The sequence below is a fragment of the Schistocerca americana genome, chromosome 2 (genome assembly GCF_021461395.2).
Source record: "Schistocerca americana isolate TAMUIC-IGC-003095 chromosome 2, iqSchAmer2.1, whole genome shotgun sequence".
In the NCBI taxonomy this organism is placed as follows: Eukaryota; Metazoa; Arthropoda; class Insecta; order Orthoptera; family Acrididae; genus Schistocerca; species Schistocerca americana.
In genome coordinates this window covers 707,117,428-707,138,932 of record NC_060120.1, presented here as the reverse complement: position 1 = coordinate 707,138,932, position 21,505 = coordinate 707,117,428, and the positions used below count along the sequence as shown (strand labels likewise).

Sequence of the window (21,505 nt, the reverse complement as noted above, 5' to 3'; positions counted from 1 at the left end):
AACTCTTATATAGACCAATATTGCATCACTATAGCGTTGCACGCATTCAACATTCCTGTTACCCCTGAATCTGGAGGGAGACTTTGACAAGAATAAGGACTCAGTGTTAGAAGTGGACACAATAAGCATATACACACTCCAAGGGTTCCCAGCAGATGCAGCCAGAATCACTCATAAAACATATTCTGAAGCAGCTCTGCAAGCAGATTATACAATCTGGACAAGATCTATATATGACAGTAACACCACCACCAATATATACGTTTTTCAACCTAAACATCAGCTAATATTAAACAGAAGTGCCATTATTCATTTGCTGTTGCATATTCTGAACAAAGTAACTGACTCACTGCTGCCCACAGACATTGTGTAACATCTTAGACTACTGAACCTTTTCAAGAAAAGTAATTTTTTGAACTGCTGCAGTGAGGAGCGGCACTGTTTGATGTTATTTTACTTATGCTTGACACCTTATATACCTCTTAATATGACCATATGAAATGCTGAAAATGCTTAGACAGTAGCATATACTTACCTCTGTGTCCAGGAGTAAACATCCTGAGGCTATACTAACCATATAAAGGAACTCGACAAGCTTATTAAATCTTTAACATCCACCAGAAATGCATGCAACTGACCATATTGCAGCTATTTATAGTTTTGATCAAAATAAGAAATCATAACATTGGCCTCACAATAATTTTCGTTCCTATCTGTGTTCATGAATTACCTGTTTCAGTTCTGGAAGTTTTTCTCCTGGCTTGTCCTCTGCAGCAATGGTCTTCGCACAAGCACGGCCAAACACGACCAAATCCAAAAGTGAATTTGCGCCCAATCGGTTGGCACCATGAACTGAAGAGCAGGAAGCTTCTCCACAGGAGTACAGTCCAGGTATAATCTTGTCTCCATCACCCCTTCAGATGGAAACAGAAGTCATTGAAATGCACTTGTGGTATTTCACAGCTAGATAAATATTAACATTTCACATATTTACTGTCCAAAAGAATTTAATCTTATATAAAAACAATTTCAAGCCATCTGACATCAAATTTATTCCAGCCTTGTACCAAGCATCTTTTCTTTGGGGAACGACTCATTTTACATTCATATTACACATTCATTTGTAAAAATGGCTATATGCTGATCATATACAAGGTCACTTACGTACAGATTACAAAAAGAGAAATTCTTCAACAGAATAGAAAGAGCTGTTGAGAAGAATTTTTTCAGTTTTTATTCAAAATTTTACTTTGCTGACTGTCATACATTTGATATCATTGGCTACGTCATCCAAAATTTTGGTTGCAGCATTGCTGCACCTCTTTTTGTGCTCAAGACAACCTTACTGTGGAGTAATCAAAGTATTTTTTTCTTCTGGTATTGTAATTAGGTACAGCATTGTTCCTTTTGAACTGCACTGTACTGTACTATTTACAACGAACTTATTGGGGGAATAAATATACTGTGAAGCAGTTTTCAAAATACCTAATGCCTTAATCAGATCTCTACAAGAGATTGTGGGGGAAGAGTGCAACTTTCTGAATTCTCTTTGTCAGATATGACATTATCCACTGGTTGATTATACCATCAATTCCATAAAACCTCAGAGTATCTAATGGAATATTGTGGTAAACACAATCAAATGCACTGGATGTCACAAAAGTCCAACAGGTGCTATTTTGTTATGTAATGCTTTTAACATTTGGTGAATGAAGATGTAAATGGAATTTTCAGTACACTAACTCTTCTGAAATTTGAACTGTGATTCACTGATGATATTACTGTTGCTCAGTGGGGATACTGTTCTAGAGCACATCACATTCTCAAAAATTTTGGAAAATGAAGTCAACAGCAGAATGGGTCTGTAGTTATTGACGTCTCTCCTACCACTTCCCCTATAGTGATTTTTAACAATGGTTTATTTCAGTACATCTGTTTTGATGTATTACATATTTCAGAAAATTATGACAGCACTTATTGGATGGGAACAAGTCTTTAGTACTGTGTTGGAAATGCCATCAAATCAAGATGAGCTTTCAGAGAATCTCTTATTTCCTTAATTTCAAAATAAGATGGTGAAATGTTCAAAAGACAGTTTTGTACAAGTTGTTGTTTCAATGCCCTTCTTTGCTTTTTTTCTTGAACAGCTGGTTCCTATATTCTCTACCACATTGAAGAAATGATTATTAACATTTCTGCTGCCTGTCACTGATCATTTGTAGCTTTTCCATTTAATTCAGTAGTGATGTTATCCTGTTCTGTGGCCTGTTGTACGGTTTCTCATTTTACTACATTCCAGACAGATGTAGGTCTCTCATAGTAATTTTGATTTCTAACATGCTGTACATATTCCTCTGTTTTCTAATAAATTTTGTGACAAGGGGAGAGTGCGCGATGGGGCTCATCGATTTTGCCCAAAATGGTATGTGCCCCTCCCAGGTTCCTGGAATCTCTCACCTGAGTGGGCCATAGGAAAAGAGAAAATGCTCTATTAAGATTGTTGAGTACAGCACGAGGGATTTTTTGAGCAACAAGGATCAAGTACATGAGGTAGCAAACATCAATTTGCTGGCTCGGTTTCAATTCCTGTCGCCACCACAATTTTTTTCTCAATTCCTCGCAATGTCATAGCCCGTTGCTGTGAAGTTCTCATTGTCACTTAATCACAACAGCCTTGTGCGTCTTGAAATCTTTCCAATATTTCAGAGTTGATGAACGCAATTTGGATTGTATATGGCTATTTAGTTGATCAATGAGTGGTACATAATATAATTCCTGAGGTTGCCTATCTTGTGAATTAATTATGATTCGGACCTTCTAATCAGTTCCGAATAACTGCGCTCCAGTTGTTCTTAGCGGACTTCTTTTCCTTTGCAGTGCCTTTAACACTAAAGGCTGAAAGGGAGCTGGAATCCTCCTCAAATCTACGTACTGACCAAGAAAATTCCTTCTTTTAATGCCAATATATTAAAGCTTCTTTAAACATTGACAGATAACTCCCATCAAATATGTATAGCACAATCTATTACAATTGCCTGATTGATTACAGATGCATTGCCTTATTATATAGTACAATGTGAATACCTTTTGAAAGATCAAACATCAGAGAATGAATGTCAGAATGACAGTTTAAAAAAACTTCTTTCATTTTGCTTCTATGTCGTCACTATTGCTACTGTGATTTCCATTTTTCCATGACTGCAACATCCCCCAACATCTAAGCAGCAGCATCCCACAGCACATGGAGATGCTAAACTATTTATCCAATCATACCTACATACCTCATATTAGTTGCACTTAACAATAGACCATTTCTCCCTGAATATGCTGTCTGACAATTATTATTAAAAGAAATTAATAAATATTACAATCATCTTTCATTGTTTAGAAAGGCTAAGAGTGTAACCCATCAGTATCCCTAAAATGATGCGTTACACCTCAAACTTTGTTATTTCCTTCCTCCAACTTTCAAGATTTTTTTTTCCTCTTGAAACTGGGAATCATGATTTTAATGCTGGAACTTCCATTTTGGATAAGCATCATCACAATCGATGACTTTCTTCTTATCAGTCGAGGACACCACAGAAAAAGATGAATATTTGTTAGTATCATATTCATCACTGTTCACATCTGTACTTTAAGAGTTAATCTATTACGAATAAAAAATGACTGCATACAATAAAAGCGTGCATGAGCCAAAGGAGAGAAAGACAAAGCATAATGTTTGCAGTGGTGAAATTAAAAAAAAAAAAAAAATCTTTAAAAGTTATGTTTCAATGTATTCACTTATCACTTCACTGGCAGAAATTTTTTGTTCATTTTCCAATAAAATAATAAGTTTCTATGGAAAATCACCACAGGCATGTGGCGAGATGCTGTTCACAACTATAGTGCATATTACAAACTACCAGGAAATGGGGACAGTAAAGAGCGACTATATGGGTTTTGAAACATCTACCAGTGACATGTGCTCTGAACACGACAGAGAACAAAGACGAGGGGTGGGGGTGGGGGAAGAGAGAGAGAGAGAGAGAGAGAGAGAGAGAGAGAGAGAGAGAGAGAGAGATCATCATAACAGAAAGTTGTGATTGACGGACAGTTGAAATCACAAACTGTTAGAAATGTATAAATTAAATTTAAGTAATCATAACTAATTGAATATATTAATTTTATGTATACAAATTGATCTGATAAATATATTTAAATTTTATAATTAATAGCTTAATGTTGTGCTGAAAAAATTACAGTAGCAGTTGAAATAAATCCAGATCCGGAGAATTTACAGTCATTGTTTTAGAGCACTGCACTATGGCACTTTATCATCACGGCCGAAAAATGCCCTCTGTGTTTCCTCTTTTCCATGCCCATGCAGAAGAGAGATTCTAGGCACTTGAAAGGGGTACCTACCTGACAGTTTGAACCAAACTGGTGAGACCCATCTTGCGCACTCTCCTTGTTAGTAATTTTTAGTAGTTCTTGTGGTGTGCAACTGCAGGATCTTACTTGTTCTTGTCAACAGGTATATTTCCAGAATGAAATTTTCACTCTGCAGCAGTGTGTACACTGATATGAAACTTCCTGGCAGATTAAAACAGTGTGCTGGATTGAGACTAACTCAGGACTTTTGCTTCATGGGCAAGTGCTCTACCATCTGAGGTACCCAAGCACGACTCGTGCCCCATTCTCACAGCCTTACTTCCGCCAGTACCTGGTCTCCTACCTTCCAAACCTCACAGAAGCTCTCCTGCAATGCTGCAGAATTAGCAATCCTGGAAGAAAGTATATTGAGGAGACACGGCTTGCCACAGCCTGGAGGATGTTCCCAGAATGAAATTTTCAAAACTGTGTGCCGGACCAAGACTCAAACTTGGGACCTTTGCCTTTCGTGGGCAAGTGCTCTACCACCGCAGGAGAGCTTCTGTGAAGTTTGGAATATGGGAGACGAGGTACTGGTAGAAGTAAGGCTGTGAGGATGGTGTGAGAGTCACGCCTGGGTAGCTCGGATGGTAGAGTGCTTGATGAAAAAGGCAAAGGTCCCGAGTTCGAGTCTCGGTCCAGCAAACAGTTTTAATCTGCCAGGAGGTTTCAGATATATTTCCCTTTTCCTTTCACAAGATACTTCAATCCTTCTATTGATCCATGATTTGTTACATGGTTGTTTGATGTTCTTTCTGATTAGCTTAGGCAGAAAGTTATTTTTGAATAATGATATTTTTTAGGGTTCTGTAGCTCAGTCGATAAAAATGGAACCCTTACAGGATCACACTGTTGTCGGTCTGCATGTCTGTCAAGACACTTTTTTCTCAGGAACTGGTAGACATATTGACTTGAAATTTATGTCAAATATTAAGGTCTATGGTCCCTTTGCAGTGTAAAACATTCAAGGATGGAAGTCAATGCAATCAAGAGATAGCCATTTATGTCACATACTATTTTGATATCTTGCCAACATCAATATCAGGCAAAAATCGTTTAAATTCCTGGGATGTATGAACTATCTATACACATAATTAAGTTGGTATGGAACCCTCAGTCCACGAGTCCTACTCACACTTATACTCTGACCCCTCCCCTCCAGAATAGATTTAATTTCAAGGCAACATGTGGTTAATTACAAATTTTGTTCCGGATCATCTCTTGTAAACATTTGTCCAGCAGTCACTAATTATTCTACCTCATTTCCTCTGAGGAGTACCGTCAAATGGGGTGATTTTGGACACCGGGGCGAATTTGGACAGTATGGCTTATTTGCTCTTTGTTACTGCATAGAAACAAAGAGTTACTTATTTTAACATCCGTGCGCCAGTTATTTTAAGTGCAAGATTGCATTTATCGCTTTCCATAACTTTTATTTTGTGTCAGTTGTTTCCCTAGGTGAATAACTGACGAACAGTCTTAGTGTTAAAAATCCATGCATTATCGTAAAATGGAAACTTTCTATTGCTGCGCCGAGCGGGAAGTTATTGTAGCCATAATTGTAGACACGCTCAGTAGCCAACAGCATTGAGACAATTTCTGTACGTTTGTAGAGTTTCTCGTGCAAGGTTATAAAATAACGACGGTTTTTGTAAAACTGTGTCCTATGTGGGGTGATTTTGGACAATGCCAAGAACGTATAAGAGCAGGAGAGGTGCTACAGTATGGTGTAATTATGACCCAGAACTTTTAGATAAAGCTGTTTGTGATATTCAGAGTGGTAAATTATTATACAGAAAAGCATGTGATTTGTATGGTATACCTAAATCAATCCTACAAAATAAAGTGCAGGAAGGACATCCGAAAAAAATGGGAGGACGGTCAGTGCTAAATAAAGAAGAAGAAGAAGAAGAAGAAATGTTGAAGCAAGGTATTTTGAGGGCTACACATTGGGGATTTCCGTTCACTAAATTGGAAATTAGATATTTAGTTAAAGGCTACCTTGATAAATCTAGCCGAAAAGAGAAGAAATTTTGTAATAATTTGCCAGGAGAAGAATGGATGCATTTATTCCTCAAACGGCAGTCAGAAGATCTTTCTGTTTGCTTAAGTGAAAATATTAAATGAGCTCATGCAGAAGTGAACAAAGAGATTGTTTATTTAAATTCTTGCAAAATAAAAACTTATCTGTAATATATGAAATTCATTATATCACTCTATATCACTTATTCGTAATAAATGTGTAAAATGTCACCAAAATCAAATAAATAGCATGTAGAATTTTTAGAAAAGGGTAGTAACTGTCCGAATTCGCCCTCTATATACTGTAACTTCGCACAGAGATTTAAGAAACGCGTGTCCGAAATAACCCCAATCCATGGGATGACTTCGGACACTTTATTTAACTGCCTCAGATAAATATACCTACACATACACTTTCTGGTTCTGGTATATTTTATTTGCTACACTTACACCCTACCACTTCCATATCAATCAATTTAATCTAACAATATATACGAAAGTTACAATCAAAATAATGACAAAACCATCTGAAATCACCTCTTTTGACGGTACCTAAACTATAATGCGCTACTTTATTTATCGTAATTAACTGTGCCTCATGATCAGAGAGCATTTGTTACTTGGTATACAGTTATTTTCTTGCTTTGAGGTTCATCAAAGAAAACATTATCAAACAGGGTCCCACTGTCTTTATCCACTCCTGTTTAAAAATGAATTCAAAATTTTAGGACCCAAATAAGGTTTCCAGTCTGTGTTCCCTACCAGAATCCTTTGGAAAATCTACACAGCAATCATTGAAAACTTAATTGCTTGCTGCTGTCTGACAGATAGCACAGTGTACTACAAAATCTAACTGTTTCAACATGTTTGAACTTTTGTTCTGTCTTAATACACCTAACAACTTCTATATGCTTACTAGTTACATTATTTGCACATATATTTTAAAAGATACTATTGTATGTGAACAGTTTGTGAGTGGTTTTCTGAAGCAACTTCCAAACAATCATTAGTCATAGCAAACATAATACCAAACCATAGACTTTCAACCATTTCATGTCAGAATATAATGTAATGTGCAATGAGAGCAATTAAATAGCAGTGGAACTGAGTTAAAAGATCTTATTCTAGAATGTGAGATTTTTGATTTCTGTAGTTTGGCTTGGACCTTCACTAGAATAATGCGGTGATGGTCATGAATATACTATTTAAAACCTATTTCCAATTTCAGACATTGTTTAATTGACTGGTGTGAAATGGAGTGGCTGGAGATGGGACATTACTAAGGGCAATGAGAATGAAGCAAAAGTGACAGCTGCTGTAGTATTTGCTGTGTGCTATAAGGCAGCAGAAAGATACAGGTGTCAGTCATTCAAGATTCTGAGAATCTCCATGAAGCCATAATTTTCTCTTATCATTGCCTATCTTTCGGAAGCATACATCTTGCTGAAATCCACGTATATTTTCTGAGTGTTCCACAGAGATATGTCCTGCAGCAAATCTAATAAATTCCATGGTCACTTAAGTGTGAAGGCTAATATTTAATGAGCTGACACCAATAATGTGTGATAAGGAACAGCACAAGATAACACTTACAAAATTGAAAAGGACATAAACCATTAACATGGGTTATGTGGATACATGACTATGAAATTGACTGGGCAGATTTCAACAATCTCAATGCTGGAAGACAATTGACAGAACCAAGCACACTGGCAGTGGGTCAGTTGTTAAGGACTGCAAATGATAACAGGATACACTTACATTAATTAGCTTGCTCCACATAGCACAAATAATCCATAGTACACAGATGAACTTCCAGTTTTATGAGCATGAGTGAGAGATCTTGCTCTTGCAAAGGTTTAAGATGGCTGGACAGATTTCTTGGAAGTATGTCAGACAGGATCTTATACAGAAACTCAGTACTGTCATCTTTTACTGGAAGCACATTCACCTATCTCTCTCTCTCTCTCTCTCTCTCTCTCTCTCTCTCTCTCTGCCTGCCTGCCTGCCTCAACCTTGGACATATTATTATGGAAGCTCATTTGACTATTATTATGTCCTATGTAACATTCTGTGTAAACCCATAACCATCCAAAAGTGCAGAAGGCTAGAGGAATGGCAGCATCAAAAACACTAAAGATGGCCACACATGTAACTGCATGCCTAACAAGCACACATGCACCAGAGTTTTACGCAAACATACTTGAGAGCGTGTAGGATAAATCTGTGCAAGCCTCAACACTATACAAGCTACTTGATACTCAACTGGGTTTCAATTATGCAAGCTTGTGCAAGCATTCGTGTGCATGCTTGAGCATTTCTGCTAAGATAGGGAGGCTTGTTGCAGCTGTTAAGGTTGTATGGGAATGTGCATGCAGTGGGGATGACACAATAAAATACAATCTCTCTCATCAACTCACAGAAAATCAAAGTTATAAACTGTTTAAGTTCTATATCAGCTCAGATCCCCCACGTTATACAGCATGAAAAGATTTACCCACACATTACAGAATACAGGCACTTATTACAGAATACAGGCACTTCAAAGGGCCTCCATATAAGCGGTTGGATTTACAAGTTTGGCTATGTTTCATATATGGGGCACCAACTCACATTAGTTGCAATTTACTTCGTGTTCCACAAAAGTACTCAATATAAATCCAGGCAGGATTTGCTATGCAAAAAGCACGCACGCACATGCGCACGCACATGCGCACACGCACACGCACGGACTGACTTTGTAAAGTTTCACAAATTCAAGTTTATTTCCAATAAGAACACAGAACATCTGAAAGTCACTGTTCATGATAAATTAATTTCAGAGCCTGACTGTATTTCTTAAAATCTTGCAGGTGGTTGAATAATTGATGGTTAATTGCATACGCTATCTTTAAAAAACCACTTAAGTTCCACAATATCTCAAACTGCGAATTCAACAATGGCTACACACTGAAACCTTCCAAGCACAGCTGGTATCACGCAGCCTGAATTATAATAAGACCATCAGATGTCAAAGAACTTCTATGTCCAACAGTAGGAACTCTGAATAACACACATGCAAACTAACCACTGTTTCACCGCTTTCTTAAGCTGATTAACGCAGCCCAAGAGCCTCCAATGGTGTCTGAACACAGACTTCCACTAATGTGCCGCTGTTCGCCCAGGAAATCTCATTCAACTACCACTGAAGTCAGTTAACTACTGAACATGAAAATGGCTAAAATTCTTAATTTTAACCTCTCAGACACATATACATCAACTCGCACAGAAATTCTCAGAAATACAATGCAGTTTTCTTTTATCTGCTATAGTTTATTTATAAACAACAATTTCTATGGTTTTCTCGGTTTTTGGATTTATAAGAGTAACTATTAACAAACAGTTTAAATTATTCATTAAATAATTTCCTATGTATATCTCAAGTTTACAGTACTGCTGCTACTTTTAATGTTTCTCTGTTTATTTAATAAGAAAAGCTTTTTTTAACTGCGCGAAATCCACATTTTGGCCTGTCATTTAAATATGTGAATAATTTCAATCAATCTATTATCACAGTCTAATGCAGTTCTACGATTTATATAGACATGCTTCAAATGAGCCTACTAGCTTTTCCGTGACACACAAGGTTCAATAATTATTGATGTTGGGGTAAGCTTTAATTTTGTACTGGACACGAAAAGTGGCCATGAGCAGCCATTGTACTGTCCAAAGGATGGTTTGTCTCGGTCACGCGGTCACCTTAGCGTCTGGTGCAAGTCCAGAAACGACCCTATCTGTGGAGCACAGTGTGAAACTGGTCATCCACAAGCTCCTGTCAAGCTGATTTCAGCTGTCAACATGAATATGACCCAATCTTAGCCACCACCTGTGTATCTGCGGTGATGTTTTTATGACTGAATAAAGTGTCTCTTCCCATTACAATAGGCTGTTGTGTTACAGTGTGCATGCAATGTTACTTGTGAGCCAGTTTCAGAATTAATTTACTGGCCGTGAATTTCTTGACAGCATCATTAAGTATAGATTTACTACCCAGTAGTGACATATGCAAATCTGTGCCGGACTGCGACTTGAATCAGATTTTCTGCTTATTGCAAGCAATTGCCTTAACCACTATTGGCTATCCATTCACACTTCCAAACTGATCCTAATTTTCACATTTCATACTTTCTACGTCCTTTTGTGTCACTACTGGGTAGAAGGTGTATACCTAATATAGCTGATGTCATGGAATTCACAGTCAGCGAATTCATTTTGAAAATATTTTATACAGCTGTGGATCTTCAATACTGTCTGTTCTTTCAGACATGCATGTACGTACTTGTGAGACAGTTTCTGCGCTGTATTTACTGCAATCAATTTCCGCAGCCATCATGTCAAGAGACGTGAAAACGTTTCCAGCAAATTATTTGACGTAATGCCAGAATTAATTACGCCGTAGTCTAGGTCCTCACAATCTAGAGAATCATACTGAGCATACTTTTGACCCATAATGATCAGTAAATAATTATGTAAAGCAAACGCTGTTTCTGATACTTTATCATTACAGCCTACTTCCCAATCTATAGATTTGTGAGAAATCCTGAAGAGTGCTGTCAAAAATCCCAAAATCATGCTAAATAATGTAGCCTCTGCATAATGGGTAGTTGTAATTTTCTTTTTCTATGGAATTCAAGTCACTCTGAACAGTTTTAGCATATAAATCGCTAAGGAAAAGCATCGCCACCTATGAATACATATGACATTTTTGGGCACTGTTTGTGACTTTTCTCTCTCAAATGTTCAATGACTTTTACAAGTCTCCTAAAAATTATGTATTCTGGAGAGCAGCTCCATCCAATATTTTGCTGTTTGTGCCAAAATCAAACACAATGAATCTATAGCTTGCACTTGCTGTGAAAAGTAGAACCATATGAGGGCATGTTTGTAATTTAAATACTATGAGCCACTTGCAGCTGGAGGAACTCCCTCTCCAGTTTTTCTATCAGAACAGTCAGCACAATGTGGAAAATTTCATCTCTCTTCAAAATCATTTGCTACCTTTGAACCAGTCAGGCGAGTGCATTGTCGTTTGTGGTCGACATATTTCAGGTACCAACTGACTTCAGGTATGAACTGACACTTGTACAAGCATGTTTGAGCCATGCAGAAGTGTCATTGTATCTCTCTCTCTCTCTCTCTCTCTCTCTCTCTCTCTCTCTCTCTCTCTCTGTGTGTGTGTGTGTGTGTGTGTGTGTGTGTGTGTGTGTGTGTGTGTGTGTGTGTGTGTGTGTAGGAGGAGGGGTAGTACAGAAAGATGGGAACTATTATTCCCATTTCGCTTTTGACAGTTTCTCAAAATAAATGAGAAATGTGATGTTTAAGCTTCAGATCAAAAGCTTTCTACAGCTTACCGCAGTTACCCTCTCAGGGTTTATATGTGCACAAAAAAACCTTCCTGGATTTTCCCTATTTCCCAGTTAAAAATACACTTTCTCAGGTGAAAATACACTGTGCCATAGTGAAAGCTTTTTATTTATTTTATTATTATTTTTTCATGTTAAATGGCAATATACTTTCTACTGGAGTTGTAAAACTCGCCAGCCAATGACAGCAGACATTCATGGCATAGGATGTGTGATTTAGTCAGCCAATAGCATCATCACTGTTAAGTAGTGCGAACACATGAACAGAAAAAATTAATGGTTTCAATTTATATGCATGCAGTATAGCAACAGCACATAATATAATATTGGTCACCATTTCTTTTTGAGGGTGTGGTTAGGCATGATCCTAAGTGCACAGCTTAAATTGCAGCAGTTGTATATTTCTGACAAGCATGATTCTAAATTTTGTGGGTTTCCTGGCTGAATGCATGTTCCATTGAGCACTTCAGCTTTCCGAGAGAGGAGCCCATTATGTGTGAAATTGTTCAAAAACTAATTTCGCACTTTTTTTGAAGGCTAATTATTCTTTTCACCTTGGATGTTGGATAGTTTGCAATTTATAAAAGAACTAAAATACTATGAAAAACTAATCTTGAAACAGGTCTTTTTTAGTGGGTGTTACTCTTGAAGGTACATCAAACACATATGTGCCAATATGATTGTAAGTAATGGCATAAGTGGCTGGTCTTCTGGGCCAGAAAATTTTCTAAGTGGCTGGTCTTCACTGTTATGTTTTGAATGAGAATTCAATCTGCATGATTTAAGAAATTCCTCTCACATTCTCACACATAGCACCACTCATTTTGCATAAAAGGAAAGTAACTTTGAAAGTAATGCTTCACAAATCACAACTAGCAATTTTTCTTGCGATCTCTTGGAAATGTAAACAGTTTTGACATCACGCTCATTGAAACGAAGCCCACGAGAAAGAAGCATTGTAAGCAGTTTCTTTTTGTGAAGTACTGCATAGTCTTTGGCACATTTTGCTGTCAGCATACGCTTGTGTGTGCACTATGTTTTGTTATTGTAAATCATGTTTTCTTTGCAACTAAGGTTTTATTTTTGTGTTATTTTCTCATTTATGTTTTATTACTAGAGTACTGTTCTGCAGCAGCAGGCTACAGTAAAATTCTTTTTTGGAATATCTGTTCTCACCACTCAAAATTACAAAAATTTAACTGAAAACTAAAACAAACAAAATTCCCAGATATCTCCAAATGAAAAAATTCCACAATTTTTCAAGGATGTGTACACCCTGTCTTTACATTAATTTATGACATTAGTTCACAATGTTATGAAAAGGCTGGATTGCTACTCACCATGAAGATGATACGCTGAGTTGTAGACAGGCATGACGAAGACAATGTTATACAGAGAGGCGGCCCTCTGTTCTGTCAGCTCCTTACAATTCACTTCCCCACTCAACATTCTTTTCCTCCTCTCTGCTCCCTGGTGTCCCTCCACCTAGCCTCCCGATGCTGTGCCTGGCAGCCCTCTTCTCCCACCTTCAGTACCTGTACACTTCCTCACTTGTAAACCACCCCTTTCCCCCTTCCCTGCCCCACCCCGGACTTTTACTCCTGTTTCAGTTGCATTCTGGCTGGAGTGGCCAGAGATAGATGTTATGTTTATGTGAGGTGTCCTTGCTTTTGTGTGTGTGTGTGTGTGTGTGTGTGTGTGTGTGTGTGTGTGTGTGTTTTATTCTTTTCTGAAGAAGGCTCTGGCTGAAAGTTTATACGTAATAGTCTTTTTGTCGTGCCTGTCTCCAAGGCATGCAGCAATCGACCCTTTTCATAATATCGTTGATATTCCATGCTGGACTTTCCACTGCTTGATATTAGTTTACATTTCATTATGCTAAAATTCCATTCTTGCATTTTGTTATTTTAAATTTTGTATACTATGTCTGTAAATTTAGCGATGTGTTCTATGACCAAGAAAATTTTACTTCGACAATATCCTAGAATCTGAGAAATAAAATGAACTGCCCCCCCCCCCCCCCCCCCCGCCCCCCACCACACACACACACACACACACACACACACACACACACACAAAAAGATAAAAAAAAATTCTAAGCACAGATGATGAGTTGACATCAAATAACATTTAGCTTAAAAATCAAGTATACTGGTTGCAAATGAGAAATAATTATTAAGTACTAAAAAAGAATGGCAGGGCACACTTTTACGTTAATTAGCTAGTTCCAGTTAAAACAGATAGTCAATACAATATACAAAAAATATACTGTACTGCAGCTAACTGACCACCACTGTGAGTAATTCAGCCCTGTTAGAGATTTACAACCAGAAATGTTAATTACCTCTTGATACATAACAGAAACTATTACAACGCTACATTTAGTTCAGTCTATTTATTACCAGTTGTTCAGGCACAAGAAATATTATCTTCCACTTCTTTAATATGCAACGGATTATCTAATCATAATCTATGAACAGATGTACAAACCTTCCCCCTCTCTTTGATACAATAGTAACTGATGGGAAAGTGAATATAGTCTCCTATAATTTATTCCTAAAGGTAGTTCATTTGTCGTTTTATAAAAGACTAATAGAACATTTGCACAAGGTGGTCTCAGCGACTGCTTTTAGATGGTTTTCCACATCGACTAAGGTAACTAAGGCGCTGGTTCCCACATCCTACCTGAGATACATGAAGTGCACACAATTTGGCTGTGTGATTACACTAGATGCAGACAGAACAGGTACATGAATCCCTCCCATAGAGAGCGTGGGGATGGTGACAGTAGCTTTGAAATACCTTTGAAAGTGGCAACCCCTTCATAGTAAAAGCCTACATTCAGTACAGTTTGCTCTCTGCAAAAATTGAAGATGTACCGTACCTGTCCCAACCTGGCATTGGCTGGATAAACTGAACCTAAAAGGAAGGAAGGAAGGAGGGAGGGAGGGAAGGAAAGACTAACAGGAATTCATTTTAAATCTTAGCATGATAAACAGTAAATATACTGCAAACATTTCATATCAAAGGCATCTAAATATCACAGATCACAAAATTCTGTCATTCAGAGTATATCCCACTTTGAACAATCACAAGAATAAATGTAAGTAAATGTCAAAGAACTTACCTGTTCACAATGACTTGACCTTTGTAATTTGTTGGTACACCTCCCATGTTGTAATGCACTGTGGGCAAAACGGGTATAGGTTCTCGAGTGACATCAACACCAGCAAATATCATGGCTGTCTCTGAAATGCCAGGCAGTCTTGTAGCAAGTTGCTCAGGTGGCAGGTGATGAAGCTGCAGCAGTACATGGTCCTTCTCTGGGCCACAACCTCTGCAGCAACAAACACAGAAAATTAAAATCTCCTACCAATCGAGTAATGGACAGGAGTACTTGAGGACAAAGCACTGTGCATCAGTGACAAGGGAACAACTGAAAACTGAAAAAGCAGACTGGACAGACTAGATCAAACACAGAATGGTCTCTTTCTTGTATTTCTTATACATTTGTCCTTCACTTCTTGTATTTCTTATACATCTATTGTATGATACAATTGCAAGCTTCACTACTGCATATTTATGATGGAAATAACATATTCCTTAAAGGCATCGGGCTGGTTGCTCAATGGTCAAGCACGCCAGAAGCACTTTATAGTATGAAAGAACTACTACATTTGTGGCAAAATTATTAAGTAAGCACTGTTAAAAGAACTTACAAAATTTGATTTAAACTGGGAAGGCAATTATAAAGGGTGTTATCCTACCTCCCTTCTCGAATCTCCATTGTCATAGATCGACTGACAACATCACGTGATGCTAAGTCTTTAGCAACTGGTGCATAACGTTCCATGAATCGCTCTCCTTCACTGTTGATTAGATAGCCACCTTCACCACGGCATCCCTCTGTCATGAGGCAACCAGCACCATATATGCCTGGATACAAGATAAACCAATTAGTAAGTGCATGCACCTACTCCTGTGGAGACACACACACACACACACACACACACACACACACACAGAGAGAGAGAATATTTTGATTGATAAAAAGAAAAGGTTACACAACAGGACCACAGACACAAACTATGTATGATATTATACTGACAAAAATAAAAATTAATAATAACAAAAATGGTATGAAGTGAGCAGTAGCATTTCTAAGCACAATAAGGAACAACTTCAACACCTTCTGAAGTGCAGAATGGAAGCCTCATTTCTGTACCTTTCAAATTTACAACAGTAAATATCCCACAAAGCCATGTTTCAAATTCACTGTGCTGATGATGATGATGAATAATACTTATTTTCTTTTACTGTCTGAAAGCATACACCAAGCATAACACTCAGCAAACACGATGATTAGTTTAATTTGAGAGCACAATGTTATAGTGAATATAACGGTACTACATATAACTATTTTTGAGCACAGACTGTTTTAAATTTGTAACTTGCTTAAAAATTTATATGACGGTTCATGAGAATTATATGAACAATAAGTTAAACTAAATATAAAAGGTTTGTGAAATCTTATGGGACTTAACTGCTAAGGTCATCAGTCCCTAAGCTTACACACTACTTAACCTAAAGGACAACACACACACCCATGCCTGAGGGAGGACTCCAACCTCCGCCGGGATCAGCCGCACAGTCCATGACTGCAGCGCCTTAGACCGCTTGGCTAATCTCGTGCGGCAACCTAAATATAACCTCAAAATTTCATTTTAGATGCGAATATTTTTAGGTTAGGCTTTACTGTAAATAAATGTGGCAGTATACATTTGATGTGTTACAACAGCAAAAGGAACCTGTGACCACTGGAGGCAGTGCCACAAGTTCCTCCAAAATCGTAACACAACACAACACAACACAACACAACACAACACACACACACACACATGCGTAATACTAACTAATGTAAATCCACCTGATGATGGAGGTTTAAACCTTCGAAACGCGTCGTGGAAAAAATAAGAATAAAACGGTGACTGGTAACAGTAAACTTTTTGTTTCATTTAATTAAAATTTCATGCTTATACTGTCACAGTAAAGTTTAAAAACAAACTCTGAGTCACAATCCAGTGAAGTAAATTCTCATTGCTTGTAATATTACACATAATAGGAGAGGAACATGAAGAGTACATGCCAACAACACCTGGCACTTTTAGCAAAAAATTTGTAGGGTTCAAGTAAAAAAAAGTTGCATATGTTACGAGGGTGGTTTGAAAGTTCTTGGAATCACCACGAGAGGTCAGTGCTAGCACAACGAGTTTTTCACGTGATATTCATTGGACTGTTTGTTGCTTATAAACACATGCCACGTCAGTGGTCTTGGAAGAGAGCTATGGCAGCGACGTGGCTCTGTTGTTCCCACGTAGTGATTTGCAAAGTTGGAAAAAAAAAAAAAATAAATAAAAAATAAACAAAAATAACAAATAAAAAAAAAATCGAGATTCACAAGGAAAGATGTGAACCAAAGGATATTCATGCCGATTTCCAGAATACATTAGGGGACTCTGTTCCTTCATATTCAACAGTTGCATGAGGACAAATGAATTTAAATTTAACTGGGAGAGCTTAGATGATGATCCGTGCTGTGGTCACCCAAGATGAGTCACTACAACGTAAATCATTGCAAAAGTTAATAAAATGGTCATTGAGGATCGCTGATTGAAAGCGCATGAAATTGCTCACACTTGCCAGATGTCATCTGAAAGGGTGTATCACATTTTAACTGAAGAATTAGAAATGAAAAAATCATCTGCAAGATGGATGCCATGACTTTCGATGCTGGATCAAAAACGCATGTAAATGGACATTTCGCAACAATGTTTGACCCATTTTAGGAGAAACGAACAAGATTTTTTGCATCGGTTTGTGACAACAGACAAGACTTGGGTGCACTACTATACCCCAAAGACAAAACAACAGTCAAAGCAGTGGAAACATGCTGATTCTCTGTCACCAAAGAAAGCAAAGACAATTCCTTTGGCGGGAAAGGTCATGGCATCAGTGTTCTGGGATGCGAAGGGGATTCTGTTTGTAGATTATCTCCCCACTGGGTAAACAATTACTGGAGAATATTATGCTAACCTTTGGGACAAACTGCAAAAACAGATACGCGAAAAAAGGCCATGTTTACCAAGGAAGAAAATCATCTTCCATCATGACAACACGTGCCGGCACACATGTGCCATCGCCATGGTAAAATTACACGAACGAATGTAGAAATTGTTGCCACACCCGCCTTATTCACATGACATGGCTCTGTCAGACTTCCATCTCTTCCCAAAGCTTAAAAGTTTTCTTGATGGATGAAGATTCACTTCAAACGAAGAACTGATGGCCAAAGTTTACAACTATTTTGCAGGCCTGGAAGAAAGTCATTTTCAAGATAGGATCAAGACACTGGAATATCGTTGCACCAAGTGCATTAATCAACAAGGAAACTACATTGAAAAATAAAAGTGTTTCAGCGATGTAAGTACTTTTTTTCTATTCCATTCCGAGAACTTTTCAAACCACCCCCCACTTCACTTCATACCACAGAGCAGCCACCTGGAAAAAAACATTACAACATAAGTCCTTTTTTGTGGCACAGGGGAAGTTGGAAGAGAGGTGTTCACTGTGGACTGGGTTGGAGATCATACAATGAAATAATGATAATAATAAAAAAAAATAAAAAAAAAAAAAACAAGGAGAAGATAAAGGACAGGTACCAGTAAAAGACTAGGAGGGTGGCAATAAAGGTATGAATGTATATGAGAAGGTAGTGTGTAATGTTAATTCAAATATGTGAATTTGCTCATTCTTCTTGATAAATACTCTATTACAAACAGAAAAGTAATACCACTCACAATCAAAATGCAGTTATAAATGACACAGAAATTCTGATGTAGCAGTCATTTCAGTTATCCAGAGCATCAACTTGATTGTGAACTGAACCATGAACTAACACTCTTGACTGTATATTTTCTTCCATTAGTGACCTTCATATCTAAGCGTTCACCTACATATCCTATTCATCTCAGTGTCAGTACAGTATCACATAGTTGAATTAATAACTGATAGTGAATATCTTTTCAAAGACACCTGACAATACTGTTTGTGTAGGCTTTCCACTTAAGAATAATTTATACTGTTTTTAACGGTAAAATAGGATGGAAATAATAAAACCTATTAAGGTGTCCAATAAATACTGGTATAAGTTGCTAGCCGCCCATGCCAGCTGGATGCCGCGTTTTTTCTATGCTCGTCTCTACTTGGGTTTGGGCACTGCTTTCCACATTTTGACTGACATGGCGAGTTCTTTTCCCTCTTACAGAGTCCTGTTCCCTGGCTATTAATGAACCACCATCAGTCTGAAGTATTCGCACTAATTGTGAGAAGTGGCATTGTCATGCCCGTGTAGATACTAAGTGGCAATGAAAGACGTACTTACACATGTCAGACTCCTACATTTACTTTCCCTTTCCCTATTGTTCTTTTGGGCAGTGTGGTCCCAGTATTTCTACAATGCTGGCAAGAACAGTTCAGCCAACCAAAGGGCAGGCAGATGCAGGCAATGAATACCAGAATGCAGAATTGTTTTGAGGGGGTGAAGGGGGCGTGGGCAGGTGCCCGCTGTTCCATTTTCTGTGCCAGTCCTTGCTGCATTGCCAGATCGTTGAACCAGTTGATAAGGCTGCCTTATTGTAGTCCAAAATTTGAAGCCCTACACTGAGCCTGAGGCACTTCCATCTGATGAGCTTTGTTGGTTGGTATGCAGTACTGTGGGTATCAAACCCATTTGGTGGCAGTGCAGTTGCAGTTTAGCCAGCATCACATGTGCTCTGGGCAGTTATATGCATCCTGGATTGTCGGTATGCAGGGCCTCTCGTGGAAGTGTCATTTTGAGTGTCCTAAATCTACATCTACATTTATACTCCACAAGCCACCCAACGGTGTGTGGAGGAGGGCACTTTACGTACCAATGTCATTACTCCCTTTCCTGTTCCAGCCACGTATGGTTCGCGGGAAGAACGACTGCCAGAAAGCCTCCATGCGTGCTCAAATATCTCTAATTTTATATTCGTGATCTCCTTGAGAGGTATAAGTAGAGGGAAGCAATATATTCAATACCTCATCCAGAAACGCACCCTCTCGAAACCTGGACAGCAAGCTACACCGTGATGCAGAGCACCTCTCTTGCAGAGTCTGCCACTTGAGTTTGCTAAACATCTCCGTAACACTATCACACTTACCAAATAACCCCGTGACGAAACGCGTCGCTCTTCTTTGGATCTTCTCTATCTCCTCTGTGAACCCGACCTGGTACGGATCCCACACTGATGAGTAATACTCAAGTATAGGTTGAACAAGTGTTTTGTAAGCCACCACCTTTGTTGATGGACTACATTTTCTAAGGACTCTCCCAATGAATCTCAACCTGGCACTTGCCTTACCAACAATTAATTTTATATGATCATTCCACTTCAAATCTTACCGTATGCATACTCCCAGATATTTTACAGAAGTAACTGCTGCCAGTATTTGTTCCGCTATCACATAATCATACAATAAAGGATATATTGTGCAGACTTGCTGACTGGAATGTTATTTTTAGTTAGCTCCTGACTGCAAAGTTCAGACTAGGTTATTGACATTATCCAACCCTTCTTCAGCTGAAGCTGCCCAAATTACAGAATTGCATGAACTTATGGCAGTGGCAAGGGGCATCCTTTCTGATAATTGGCAGGTAGCTCAATTGGGTGTGCAATGGTAGACAGTCCCAGTGACTCCAGGGATGTCCCCAGTGGCTTCGCTTCCCATCGAGTTGCCGAGTGTTCCTGCAGTTGACGATTCCAATGTGATGGCATTGCGAAGCTGCCCTTCCCTGAATGCCGAGATTGACAGGTTCATGCCACTCAGTGTCAATTCTTGCCAGGGGTGTCATTCTCCTTCCACTCACTGGGCAAACCAATGATCCTGTCACAACTGCCATTTGTTGCATGTACCCAATACACAGGGAGGCTGTGTGTTGGCTACACCAGCAGTTAAGTCATTTGTCAACTGTGACAGTCGACGGCAATGAGTCAGTCATCGGATGATCTGATGTTTTCAATGGACTCTGGGGTTGTCTCTGATGTCCTGCACATGAAGCCCTAGCGTATTTTATTGATGCTGGTAGTGGATGGGTGGCTGGTCAAATTTCAGGTAGGCATGGGAGCAACAGTCAGCCTACTTAATTATAAAAACTAATTATAGGCTCTCTGAGTGCCTGGGATTGCAATATCCGCTCCATCAGGTTGTGCCTTAATGTAAACAGTGTATTACCTTGCAGGAGCAATTGTCCACCTCTGCGTGTTATAAGAACGTGAAACAACAACTTACCTTGTTAATGGTCAATTCACTACTGGCACAAAATATCTTTGGGCTCGATGCATTTTCTCTTTCTGGCTTCCAGACCATTGACAAAGTGCATTTAAGTGTCTCAATCTGTTCCGATTCATAATTTGAACTCCTTACTGCAGTCCTACAGCCCTCTCTTTAATACCCTGGGGAGTGTAGAAAATTTTGAGGCACATTTCTCTCAAGCTGTCAGTGGTACCCAAATTTTATCATCCCTGCCCCATTCCCTTTACCATGACCAACAAGGTAAATGTTGACTTGTAGCTTTAGCAAAT

General features: G+C 38.5%; 1 protein-coding gene across 1 annotated transcript in view; it reads right to left on the bottom strand.

Moving 5' to 3' along the window:
• Nucleotides 1-21,505, bottom strand: part of LOC124593704 (succinate dehydrogenase [ubiquinone] flavoprotein subunit, mitochondrial) — a 100,923-nt gene that overhangs the window by 21,318 nt on the left and 58,100 nt on the right. Inside the window, exons 7-9 of the mRNA XM_047132011.1 lie at nt 15,608-15,776; nt 14,968-15,177; nt 731-914 (exon numbers count right to left, since the gene is read on the bottom strand). Of these exons, the coding sequence (XP_046987967.1) occupies nt 731-914; nt 14,968-15,177; nt 15,608-15,776 (563 nt within the window). The remainder of the gene's footprint in view (nt 1-730; nt 915-14,967; nt 15,178-15,607; nt 15,777-21,505) is intronic.